The sequence below is a fragment of the Zeus faber genome, assembly GCF_960531495.2.
Source record: "Zeus faber genome assembly, chromosome: 2".
Classification (NCBI taxonomy): domain Eukaryota; kingdom Metazoa; phylum Chordata; class Actinopteri; order Zeiformes; family Zeidae; genus Zeus; species Zeus faber.
In genome coordinates, this window is record NC_137189.1 from 30,859,848 (window position 1) to 30,873,257 (window position 13,410).

The window sequence follows — 13,410 nt, forward strand, 5'->3', positions numbered from 1 at the left end:
CTCCGGGTCCAATCCCTTGTCTCCCTGACAGAGCTGTCGAGCGGGGTCAGTTCGCAAAGTCCCTCTTTTCTCGACCCTTATAAAGTCTCCCCTAAGCGAGCGGTCACAAAAGGATATATGGATCACAAAGAACTACGTACGCGCAAAACAGCATGGGCAACATGCACGCAATAGGAAAAGTACTGGAAACAATATGCGTGCGACTGGTCACAAAGACCTGTTTCCAACCAGAGGCACCATATTAAAACAAGCGCCATATTATTTCTAACACAGTTGGCGCGTCGGCGGCCAATCAGCAGCCGGTCAGCAGGCGACCTACATGGTGTGTGCACGTAGTTCGTGGCTTATCGATAGTTTTTTTCATATTTACTGTGTTTGTGCTGTGTAGTTTGTTTATTTTCACCCTTCATGATTTCATAATTTCTATGGGAGAAAATTGCTTAGACATACCACTGTTTTAACATACGACCGTTCTTATAGAACTAATTACAGTCGTAAGTCGAGGGACCACTGTACCTCTCCCAAAGCCAGTCCCTGTCACCGAAAACGCCAAAGGCCCTCTCTAGAGCCAGCGTTCGGTTTGTCAGTTCTGGGCTACCGTAGAAACATGGCGGCGCAACATGGCGACCCCTGTGGAAGTGTACCCGCTCCCTATGTAGATAAAAACAAGGTCATTCTGCGGTAACACCAACGCGACGATTTTCATTTGCATGGGATGATACACTAATTAAAACATAAACATGCAGATGACTTTCCATTTATGCCAAGTCCGGTCCGTAAATTCTACGCACTGCATCTTTATTAGAGCCTGATGTGGTCAAACGGCGGTACAACCATTTAACCAGACGAGGACGCCAAAGTCTAAGCATTGTACCGCTACGTGTGTACGGCACCTTGTTCCAGCTGCAGCTGCAAGAACTATATAATCCTAAAATTAGATAAATTATTGAAGTATTTGGCCGTCTATAATTCAACCCAAAAATAGAAAACATCAGCCAGTTTCCATCACAAGTCTCAATAAGCAGAAAGCAGGCCCTCACTGCGTATGGTGGGGAATAGGAGTAATTGGCGAGCAGCAAGTTGGAGGTTTGTTCCGCAGCAAGCGGAGACGAAAAGTCGAGTTCAATGCAAAACCCTTTATTGTCAATCCCAAAAGGCTTTATTCTGGCATTTGATTGTTCTCTATATCCCGTATAGTGAATGCACAAGAAGGACAATGTTTCAAGGTTTCAAATTATACATTTATTATTTGTCCCACTGAATCATATAAGGTGCAGTGAAAAGGTGAAAGGAACAAACTCCAGAGGCTGTGCTACACGTACGTGGAGCAAATAGAAAAGAATAATAAATTAGGAAAATATCAACATAAGCGAAACGTAAGTAAAACGATATAAACTAAACAAATACATGTATGTATATATTTATTCTGAGTGATTATACGGTAGGCATATATTAAAAAAAAAAACCCCAAATCTAAAGATCTAAATATACAACAAGAGGAAAATATAAGCAAAAAATGAGCAAAAAAGATGTATGTGTGTATGTATAGAATAATACGTCTGTATGTATGCACGGAAACCAACAGACCATAACCTGTTATGCAGCAGCGACTTCATTTTCTATATTTTAGTCAATAATAGTGTCATTATTTGCAGATCAGAGTGTTTTGGGTGACAGTGTGGATTTATCCGATTGTGGATTTGGGATGATGATGATGATGATGATGATGTTGTTCTTGATGATGATGATGATGATGATGGTGGTGGTGGTTGTGGTGTAGGGCAGGACGTGGAGGATGACGCTCACCTCCATTTGAAAGAAGACTCGACCGGTGCGTGTGAGTGCGGGGGAGACGACCCCACAGTGGACTGGTTCCCAGTTCACATTGGACCAGTAGAGGAGCAGGGGGAGGAGGAGGAGGAGCAGGGGGAGGAGGAGGAGGAGCAGGAGCGCGCCAGCAGGACCTCTATCCATCCTTACTGTGAAGGAAGACGAGGAGGACACGAGAAAGATGGATATCACGGACCAAGGGGCGCAAATGGAGCCGCTGCTGCCCATGGTGAGAATGAAACAAATGCGTATTTAAGATCTGTATTTTGGAGGAACACGCGTGGATCATGTAGATGTGGATGCAGCCAACATCACAGGCTGGAGACAATGGATGATGATTTAAAATGTCTATTTGGAGCAAGGCAAGCACCGGACACGAGGTTGGGGGGAAAAAAAAAACCGCCTTGGGAATATTGCTGCAGCATTACAGGTCTCCTGTGACCTATTTATTGTTATATTTATTAAAAAAAAAAAAAATCTATTTTTTTTTTTGGAGCCGAGAGAGAATGCGTTTTTCGGGGACTTGGATGCGCAAAACCCGCGTGTTACAAAACCATCCAACAGGCTCCATAATTCATATCACCCATAGTATTGTGGTCTATGCGGTGCGGCTGCACGCAGCTGCCATTTTTGATGCTATTCCACTGTAAAAGCAAAATGTCAAAAATCAATAAATACAGTAAATATATATACATACAGTTTGGCTATAACCTCACCTGAAAGCCACAGCAATGTGTTCCCTTTCAACAATACAATATTCAATATATATAATATCTAAATATTAATATCAGAATTACATGAAATCGTTTATCCAGTCTTTATATTTTTAATATTTATATATTATATATATTATATATATATATATATATATTATTTAATATATAATATTTATAAACCATATGCGATTATATGTTTTATATAATCGTATATGGTATTTTAATATAATATACTATAATTTTAATATGAATATTTGCGTCATATGTAAGGAAAGATTAATCAAGATATATATAAAATAAAAATATTAAAAATTAAGAGAAAAATGATTATAGGAGCCTGTAGGAGTCTCGGTCCTGTTGCTCTCCTGGAGGATACTGCGGCTTTACAGTGAGACGAGTCAGTGTGAACGGGCTTCACCAGCTCCGGCTCCATCCCATTAATAAAGAAAAGTGAGTTTTATATCAATGCCTGTGTGATTGGATCATCGATGAGGTCTTACTGGGGCCGCACTGTTTAATTACAAACTGCTCCATGACTTTTTAAACCTGCCTGGCTCATTTTCGGGGCACTGGATTGTTACTGTAGGATGGAGGAGCAGTCTATATTTCAAATGTCATTTTTTAGGGTCTAGAGGAATGTGGAGCATGGTTCCTTTTATTCCATTGATGAGACAGACAAGTTTACTGGATATTTTCTGGAGATTTCTAGGAGAATTGTTCTTGAACTATTACAATATTATATATTCTATTATATATGATATATTCTTATACTCAGATTATATATATATATATATATATATATATATATATATATATATATATATATATATATATATATATATATATATATATAAAATCTGAGTTGCATGATGTTCCATGGAGACCTTCTCCTGCAGTCAGTTGATTAGCATTCTAGAGAGTGAGTGAGAGAGAGATAACTACTGACGCATGCATTTCGCTTTTTTTCTTTCTCTCTGCCTTTATTAGTCACCTTCCCTTCTTCCCACACACTGCCATCATGGTTTTGGAGGTTATGTGTGGTTATGTCACCAAAATAATAGCGACTGTCTGTCTGTAGAAAGAAAGAAAGAAAGAAACCTTGATGAAGGAGGAACAGGCCTCTGCTGTGGCCAATCGGGTTGCCAGGTTTTCAAGGTCATTCAGCACAATAGGCCTGCGTTCCATTTTCACCACCTGGCCAAATCTCTTTCATCCTGTTGGACGTCACCAGCGCCACATTCACTAGCCATTTGTTCCTCTTGGAAAAATATCTTTGATTTGTCAAATTTGTTTCTTTCAACTTGAAATTAAGGAATAAACGATATGTTTTAAATTGTGACGCCCAAAAAAATCTAGGTTTAACTTCATGAAAACATTTTTTTAAAGTGGAACGAATGTTTCCAATCCAATAAATAAAAAATAGATAAATATAATTTTTCAGTTTGATATTGTCAGTTGGAAGGTATATATATATGTGTGTGTATATATATATATATATATACCTACATATATATACCGATCAGCCACAACATTAAAACCACTGACAGGTAAAGTGAATGACACTGATCATGTGTTGGAAGCAGGAAAAATGGGCAAGCGTAAGGATCTGAGCGACTTTGATAAGGTCCAAAATTGTGATGGCTAGACGACTGGGTCAGAGAGACCAAAAAGGGTCCAAGAAAGGGCAACTGGTGAACCGGTGACAGGGTCATTTGTGCCCCTGGGCTCATTGATGCACGTAGGGAGCGAAGTCTAGTGCATCTGGTCCGTTCCCACAGAAGAGCTACTGTAGCACAAATTGCTGAAAAATGTTGCTGTGATAGAAAGGTGTCAGAACATGCAGTGCATCACAGCTTTCTACGTAAAAGGGTGCGTAGCTGCAGACCGGTCAGAGTGCCCATGCTGTCCACCGTAGAAAGCATCAACAATGGACACGTCTGCGTGTGGACCATGGAGCAATGGAAGAAGGTGGCCTGGTCTGATGAATCACATTTTCTTCTACTGTACATCATGTGGATGGCCGAGGTTAGGGTCAAGACGGATCCATGGGGGCCCCACCTCGCAACTTACAGGACTTAAAGGATCTGCTGCTAACGTCTTGGTGCTAGATACCACAGGACACCTTCAGAGGTCTTGTGGGGTCCATGCCTCCACGGGTCAAAGTTGTTTTGGGGGCATGAGGGGAAGATACACAATATTAGTGGTTATTAGTGGTGGTTTTAATGTTGTGGCTGATTGGTACTGTGTATACAGTACATAATACAATAACGGTTGTTATTTCCCCAGGTGACGATTCAACCACATTTCACATGTAAAAAAAACAAAACTAGAAGAGTGGCATACCTTTGTATGTTTAGAAACTTCCACTAAGGAAAATAAGTTGATAAAGTTATCGTTGAATTATGAAATGATTGCAAATTGGCAGCCGTTTTGTCAGTCTTGGCAGCCAACAGCTGGTGCATGGTTGCCAGTTTGATAACAACTTCTAAAAGTTAGCGTCGGGCCCTAATATGCACAGTATATAAGCAGTTCATCTTGACTCGCCAAAATGACTGGTTTTCTGTCCATTTTTCTAGTTTTCTGTCAAGTTTTGCTGTATATGTATCTGTGTGTGTGTGTGTGTGTGTGTGTATTTATATATATACACAATATATATATGATATTTATATTTTCATTATACTTCTTATATGCCTTTGTCGACTTGCGCTGTTTTTTCTGCTGTTACACCTGAATTAACTTATCTTCTCTTCTCCTTTATATCGATATGTGGATGACTGACATCTGCCCTTCTCTGTTTTCACAGGAAGGTCCTAGTTCCCAAGAAACCAGAGATGTGGTGAGTACACATCTCCCCCTCCCTCTTTCTCTCTCTTTCCTTCTTTCTCCCTCTCTCTCTCCCCCCACCCTCTCCCTGTCTCTCTCTCGCAAAGAAACTCATCACTTTTCTCCTAGTCATGCCATGCAGTGATTTATGGTTCATTTTTTCTCTTTTTTTTTTTCCAAATTCATGCAGCTTATTAGACGGTTGCGTGGGTTATTTTTGGTAACGAAATGATTCCAAACGTCACATCTAGAGTCCATCTGTGGAACTAGAACAAACAAAAACAGCGTGACGACATGTGGGGGTGCATGCAAAGGAGTGAAACGATTAAAGCTCCATTTAGGCGTGTTTGATGAGTTTGAAGCCGGTTTCACACCAAATCCGGAGACGCATCCGAGAGTCGAATCATCCCCCGTAGTGGTCGCCTGTTGAACTGTGTCTTGGGTTTCGCATCCCATAATATGTGGTAGAAAATGGGAGAGCTAGTTTTTTTCCCAGTACAACGGCGAGTAGTTTGATCAACTGGACATTTACCATTTTCCATGAATGAGAGTGTAAAACCCCCTTTAAATAGTTTTTACAAAATGCAAACAAAAAAAATAAAGATATAAAAACGGATTTATTGAAAGTTATATATATAATATGGTGACATCCAACGTCAACGTTAATAATGTCATTATTTAAGATGGGCTTTAAGATCCCCCAAAGAAACCAAAAATTATGACCGCCGTCACTTCAGCTCATAGTTTTAAAAAGCAACAATTTTTAAAAACGCATCCCGGAGCCCCGGTCAGACGCTGAAATTCCATGCCGCAGCGCCTCACAGCTTTTCCCGTACGAAATCGGACGCTCCACAGGAATCAATGGGCATCCGCTTTGTTGTAGCTGTTTGTTGTTCAGTGTAAATCTGGCTGTACTGTAGCTGACAATTGACTTTCCCCTGGAGAGAACGACGGTGCCGCTGTGACAGCATCTGCTCTGACAAAGTGTTGCTTATGTAACAGCGGTTTTCTGGCCACTGGACACTTCACGGGCTTGTCCTCATAAATCCTCGTGAGTATGCCACAGTTAATTATGCATTGTTTTCATGCACTTGAAGAAAAGGGTTCCCAGTATGTGCATCAAATGGTTGTGTTTAGCTGGAGGTGTCTTAATCCTGATCCTTAGTCCTGATCCAAAGTACAGGAACTACCATGTTGATTAAGCGCACACGCACACACACACACGCACACGCACACACACATACACGATTGACTTTCTGTATATTCTCATGTAGTATCTGTTTCCCTTACCAGAACAGCAGACAAATTGGCACAAACTGGTTTAAGTAAGTCTAGTAAGTAAGTAAGTAAGTGGGGTGCCTCAAATCGTACCATTCTAGTAATTAAACCTTCTGGGCTAGATCTTACACTGGAGCATAACATTGGAGTCATTGGATCAACTTAAAAATGCCAAATAACATTCGGGGAAAATGTCTCCTCAGATGTCAATCTCACAATTGAAAATCGAGAACACCAAAAAATAAATGGGGGCTGCCAAATTGTTCCCAGTTTTTCTACGTTCAAAATCCTTTTAAGAATACATTTGTTAATCAGTGCAGCACAGGTCTCAGTTTTAATCTGGGCGGCCTACAGCATGTGACTCTTGAAACAAACACAACTATAGAGTAGAGTATGAAAAGGACAACCGTTAGTTTTGATGGCTCCCAAATATACAATAGAAGTGGTAAAATGGTTAAAATCGTTATTTTTCTTTTGGTTGTGTTCTATAAGACAAGATAATCCACGTATAGACGTTGAACAGTGTTGCTTTGACTCCGAGTAACTCCGGAGTTATATGTGGTCAGTTTGGTTCAGACTCAAGACTTTGCCAAAGCTCTGATGTCGCAACCCGCCCAGGACTCACAGCGACGTGAGTCCTCGAAAACGAAAACCCTGAGATTCGTCTCGCGCCCACAGGTTCGTTTGTACTGGAGAGGGAAAGGCGTGTGGGAGAAGAAGCGCAAGTCCTCAAAATATTCGGAACGAAGAGGAGACCCCTGCACACTGTCTTACCTCAAATATCAGGCCGAATATTGTAGGACCCCGATGAAGGTCCTTTGACTGATACGTCTCTTCATTCAATTAGCGTATTTCAATTGCAAGTTGAGTAGCCGTGGATTAAGCGCCGGGCAGACGAGCCGGCCGGGTCAGGCTGTCCGACCGTCTCGGGCTGGCTGATTGGCCGGGCTGGAGGAGGTTCACTGGGCACAGACGGGAGCTCTCCAAGGCTCGGCCCCTTTGACGGGGATCAGCAGGAGATCTCTACACGGCTCAATGAAAGCCTGCTGGCCGCCGGAAACTGGGAAGGCCGACAGATACAACACCGCGGCCAGAAGCCCGACCGGCTGTGCTCCTTTCCTATGTTTAATTACAGCGGCGGCAGTGTGAGGGCGGGTGAAGGGGTAGATGAGAGGGGATTGAAGTAGGGGGGGGGGGGGGTTTACAAAATAAAAGCTTGCGAGGTCGAGAGGGGTTTGCGCCGAGATGAATGGTCGCAAGGAGAAGTCGTTGTTTGGGTGGTTCAAAGCGCACCGGGAGGCTTTGAACCACGATATCCTCCGCGCACGGCACCTTCACGGATGAAGAAACCTTTGAGGGACCGCAGAAGCCCTAAATCGAAAGAACCCTTTCGCGGTGGAGCAATCCGTATGTCTACGTCGATCTATTTCCAGAGCGTCGTGCCGAGATCGCCGCTTTGCTGACACGGCACTAAGGCCAGAAAGCGGATTCATCACAGGTAGGACATGAGAGGGAACCGCCGGGAACTGGGTATAGATTTCACACACATGGACAGATGCCTGCATGCCGGGTGCCTGCGGTACCAGCCCTGCTCCTTTGGATCCTTTGGAGGCGGTTGACGACCGGGACACATGCTGCCGGTCGTACCGGGGCTTCTCTCCGCGCACGGATCTGCCCCTAAATCAGAATGTTATTGTTTGGCTTTGCCGTGACTTAAGCCCCAGCTCCTCTTAGGTAACAGGGCCACGGGGCTCGGCGGCTCAGCGGAGCACAACTGCGCACTGCTCAGCATCTGTGATGTCAGCGGCACTAATCTCTCGGGGGCGTGGGGGGGGATTGGCGGATGGATGCTTGTCAGAAACATTTGATGCTTTCCCCCCGTGGATGAAAGCTGTCAGAAGGGAGAATCGGAGCCGAGCTGAGCCGAGCTGAGCTCCCCCTGTTTCTGCGTCGGGGCTTTTTTCTTTTTCTTTTTTTTTTTCTTTTTGGGTGGAAGCTAGCGGCCAAACTCTGGGATGGGAGGAGCGAGTGAGAGGAGCAGCTGAGGAGAGAGGGGAGAACTGGGGTACGACCAGGCGCCCTACAACCTCACTCTTCCTCATTCTCACTCTCTCTTTGATAGACTCTCCCTCTCTCTCTCTCTCCCCCTCTCTCCCGCTCTCTCACACACATCCATACTCTCAGCCCGTCTCGGGGCTCAGGCCCTGAGCCTTAGTCTCTCATCGTTCATCTGCGGCGAAGCGCAAGGGCGGTCGGCGGGCGTCCGGTCTCAGCCTTTACCCGAGCGCAGCAATGCTCTCCGTGGACCCCCATAATGGATTTATTTACCAGGTAGGTCTCTCCACCTTTGCTCCTGGAAGCGGAACCGTTTAAGCTATTCGATGGTATGTGGCGGTGTTTGCAGAACAAGGTTGTGATTGCCTTTGCCATCAGAAGTATCTTTTGATCTTTTTCTCCAAATGCAGTAGTTACATTAGATCGCCTTTGCGACTTTTGAGCTTATCTAGAGGGTTAGGGCAACATTAGCCGGCATCAGCAGCATTGTCCTTGATAAGCCCACACGTGATGCACTTAATCTTTGACTGGACAGATTCAAAGGCTGGTGAACGATTTGCTGGGTAGCATCGGTGGCGATAGGAATGGAAGCGCTACCTGCGCAGGGTTAATGCATGCATAGTTGATGAGCTTTGCCTCCCGTGCGGCATGGAAGGGCACTTGTGCTGATCTGCATGCTAAAGGTCCTGGAGAGGGTGCCTGGCATATGTGATGTCAATTGGGATGAGGTGTGTGTGTGTGTGTGTGTGTAGGGGGGGGGGGGTCGCGGGGGGTTACACCTGCTGTTCTGACCTCTGTGATCTCCAAAAGTTGAAGACAAGGGTGTGACCCGAACAGTCAGTGTTTTGCGGACAGGATTTCTGTGAGTTGTTTGGTTTTGCCTTGAGATAAATAACCGTGAGATTCTGGTTAGCATTCATTATAGTTTATAAAAGCTGCCTTCTACATACTGTCTGGTCGTATAATGTAGACAGTGGAGAAATGCCCACACAGTCCCCTTTTAGCACATTCCTTGCAGTGATGCAGCTGGTGCTGATGCTGCTGATCCTGCTTCCCTCGCCACGGTAACCACGGCCATCTGTAGGGCTCACAGCCTCGACCGCGGAGAAACCACCGACCAATCGCAGGGCTCCTGTGGTCACAGTTAATCCAGCTCTGTAGACCCAGCCTGGCTGGCACTGGTAAGGCAGTGTGAAAGTCCTGTGGATGTTTCTTGAAATCCAACATGCTGATTCGTTTAGCTAGCTGGAGAATGAGGCACATTATGCGTTTGGATCTGAATAAGCCCTTTTGGAATGAACGCATCTGTGCCTGGCCCAGTTCTCCAGGTAGTGTAAACATCCATCATCCCTGTGGTTCCATGCGTCACAGACCCCCTTGGGGGGCTCGTCCAAGAATGTTGAAAATAGGTCACGTAACCGCCTCCCAGAGCGCCGTGCTATAATGTTCACACTTCTCCCGTGTCGATCAATAGATCAGTGGTTCCTATTGGCTGAGGAAGGGGAATATCAGAGCGGAGACGGACACGCGCTAATGCCCTTGGTGTTTTTCTAGCTCGCTGCCCTCAGAAGCACAACATCACCAAGATATGTGATACACCTCCATTGTTGACCCTTCGCTGTTCAGGTATGTTGCTCTTTCCACTTTCCCTGGTGGTGTCATCCTCACATTACCCCCTGCTGGTAGAAAACACGTTATGCGAAGGAAGAAAAGAGAGTTTCACTTTCATTTTAGTCTTTCCACCTACCACCTGCGGTCTGTGGTTGTTTTTGTCTTAATTGGTTCCAGTTTCATGAGCGAGAGTGCGAGGTTCTTTAGGGCATAGAACATATTGTCATTTGAACTAATACCTTTGAAGGAGGATTTTTGAAACAATATTTGACTTATCGCCTCAAATCGTCAAAGGCCTCGTGACTCTGCGATTCTCTGGCGACCCCCTGATGGGGCCTGAAACCCCAGGTTGGGGACCACTGACGTACATAGGTGGTAAATACCTTTTTATGTAACTATGATGAGCATAATTTACAACCACAAAGTTTCAAGCATACAAATATTGTATATTGTCCAAATGTGTTAGTGAAGTTATTAGTGTTATCATAATAACAATAGTAGTAGTATAATCGTGACAGTTAACCCTGTCAGGGTCATTTCCCAAGGGTGACTTCCTCAATGGACAGTTTTTCATTCTTTTCCCCAAAGCCATTTGTGCTCTCACCTTAGTTCCACCGGGCCGGGGGCAGATATGACAACTATTTCTAGGGCAATGGTTGCCTGGGGGTCCCTGAGAGAAAGCCTCCGTTGGCCTCTCTCGGTTCAAGCACCTGATCCACTGTGGGCACAGTAAACAATGTCAGCCTTTGGAACTCATTAGGAAGAGTGGTCAGGGTGCGGGCGATGAGCTTTCGGAACGCCCATCATCCCCGTGAAGCCGCTACGGGGCAGCGGTGCACGCACGGCCATTGTTAAGGAATCATCCGACATGTCAGAAGGCAAAAAAAACAAAAACGCCCGATGTAATCCTAGATTCAGTCCAGCCAGGCCTTCACGCCTTCTGCATTAGAGCCAGGAAATGGTCGGTAATCCTGCTATGGGATTTTCGGTCTTACAGGCTATTGTGGTGATTTCTTTTTGTCCCTCTCGCTGTGCCTTGTGGTTGCGAATTGTCGGGTTTCTGCTGATGATAGATTAGATGGAGATTTAGGCGGTTAGGTGATGAGGGCTCTGGAGAAGGTTGGATTTCACATCCTTGTGTCAACCTTCATGTAAATGCTGGAGATGTATGGTTTTTCTTGGTTCCCATCCTTTATAATTGTTCATAGCACAACCTCGCTGAACACTTTACTATTGATAAAGTCTGAGGCTTTCAATAAATGTTAAATCTCCTTTTTCAAAAATGAGAATGTAACACCGTCGTCAGACAGTCGTGTGTTATACCGAAATAGAAATGGTCGCAAACTGTGCATTTCAGTTTTTTCAGGATTTTATTGACTCCTTTGCCCTTCCACAAATCTTCTCTTTTTCTACATCTGCGCTACGTAAAGAGAGTAGAAACAGGAAGTTGCATCATTTCCCACAGGTATCCTGCTGGAGCCAACGTTATGCTCTGGATGTACTGCAGCAATTGCAAAAAGTAGTTAAGATAAAATGTGATTTTTCTGTAAATCAAATGTTAAAAATACACAACATGTACAAAAACATTTACAAAAATACACAAATGACACAAATGAATGTTTTTAACATTTTTATGTCGTAACGTCATAAATGATGGTGTTCTTAAGGCTTGGGTTGAAAAACAGTAAATCTGTCCTTTAATTTAAACCGCTGTATTTTATGTTACATGTAACATATGAACTGTATGTTATATATTCAAATCTACATAATGTTTCCACATTGTGGACGGTTCAACATTTAACGATATGTTCTCGAGATTGTAACATCACAGGTTACAATACATAAATTGTAATCCAGCAACTAAATGATCCCAAGCTTTTTCTTTTGAATCCGTGACATTTATTTTGCTTTTGTTAGCTTTCTTTAGCTGCTTGAAGATACTCATCATTATGATATTCTAATGTATGTTGCTTGAATAAATGACAAATCATCACTCCCCTTGCAATTAATTATTCATCCACAGATTGGAAGTGTATTGTCACACTGTGATGAAATAGGTTTATACTGTTCCGTAACTTTGGTATCGTGGGATAAATGGTGATATTTTGTTTGTATCACCTAATCACTAGCCTATCATAAAAGGATAAAAACAAACCTTGAATTCCAAGTCCTGTGCCAACATGACTACGCTATCAATGTGGTAAAAGCTGGTCCTATCTTGATTCTAACTTTAGCCCTTCTCTTTGTCCAACATTCTTTCATGCAGAGACAGGACCTTGTTTGTTTCAGGCGCTTCGGGGCAGAGCTAAGTGCAGACATGTCAGGCCTCAAGTCGTCTCGTGATACTGGAAGAAATTCTAATGTTTAGAGAGAGATCTCGCATTTTACACAGATATCAATTATTTCCCCTTTAAAGACACTTTAAAGTCGGCTCTGCAGTGAGAGCCACACACGATTGTTCTTGTGTGTGTGTAAAGTAAAGCTTTTGTGTGCATGTGTGTGTCCAAGGATGTCCTAACGAATGCATACATTTGTGCGTTGATGCATGGATGCATGGATGCACGGAAATGTATTGTAGGCCAGAACTTCAGCAGGAAGTTCTGCTACGTTTACAGAATATTCATGTTGCTGCTTAAATCAGATTGGAGCTCAATGCCGAGCTTGTGTTGTGAAGGTTATCATGGCCTATATAGTATCATCGCGCGCACACACAATCACACACACTCAGGCGTGCACATGCACAAACACATGCATGCACTGAATAATGTGCCCTGAGCCTCATGTATTCTTCCTCCTCCCCTGGCAGCTGCTTATTCATTAACACCGCTCATGCCCATTACTCCGCTGCTGCAGAGGAATTCCAGTGTGGATCTGAGAGTGGATTCTGCAGTGGTTGACTGTAGACTCTGGTGGATATTTTGGAGATTATATATGTGTGTGTGTGTGTATATGTATACATACAGTATATAATATTTGTGTATGTACATATGTGTAGGATATGTAGGATATATTGGATTTATATACGGCTAAACTGTATTGGATTGGTGTTATACATATAAATGATATTTACGGAATGTGGGATATAGAGGGTATATAG

The 13,410-nt window shown here is 43.6% G+C and overlaps 1 protein-coding gene across 1 annotated transcript in view; it reads left to right on the forward strand.

Moving 5' to 3' along the window:
- Positions 1 to 2,011: 2,011 nt before the first annotated feature.
- LOC307248222 (sodium-driven chloride bicarbonate exchanger-like) overlaps positions 2,012 to 13,410 on the forward strand; it is a gene marked incomplete at both ends in the record, with an annotated part of 56,232 nt that continues 44,833 nt past the window's right edge. The window contains 2 exons of the mRNA XM_080024545.1: positions 2,012 to 2,059; positions 5,350 to 5,382. Of these exons, the coding sequence (XP_079880671.1) occupies positions 2,012 to 2,059; positions 5,350 to 5,382 (81 nt within the window). The remainder of the gene's footprint in view (positions 2,060 to 5,349; positions 5,383 to 13,410) is intronic.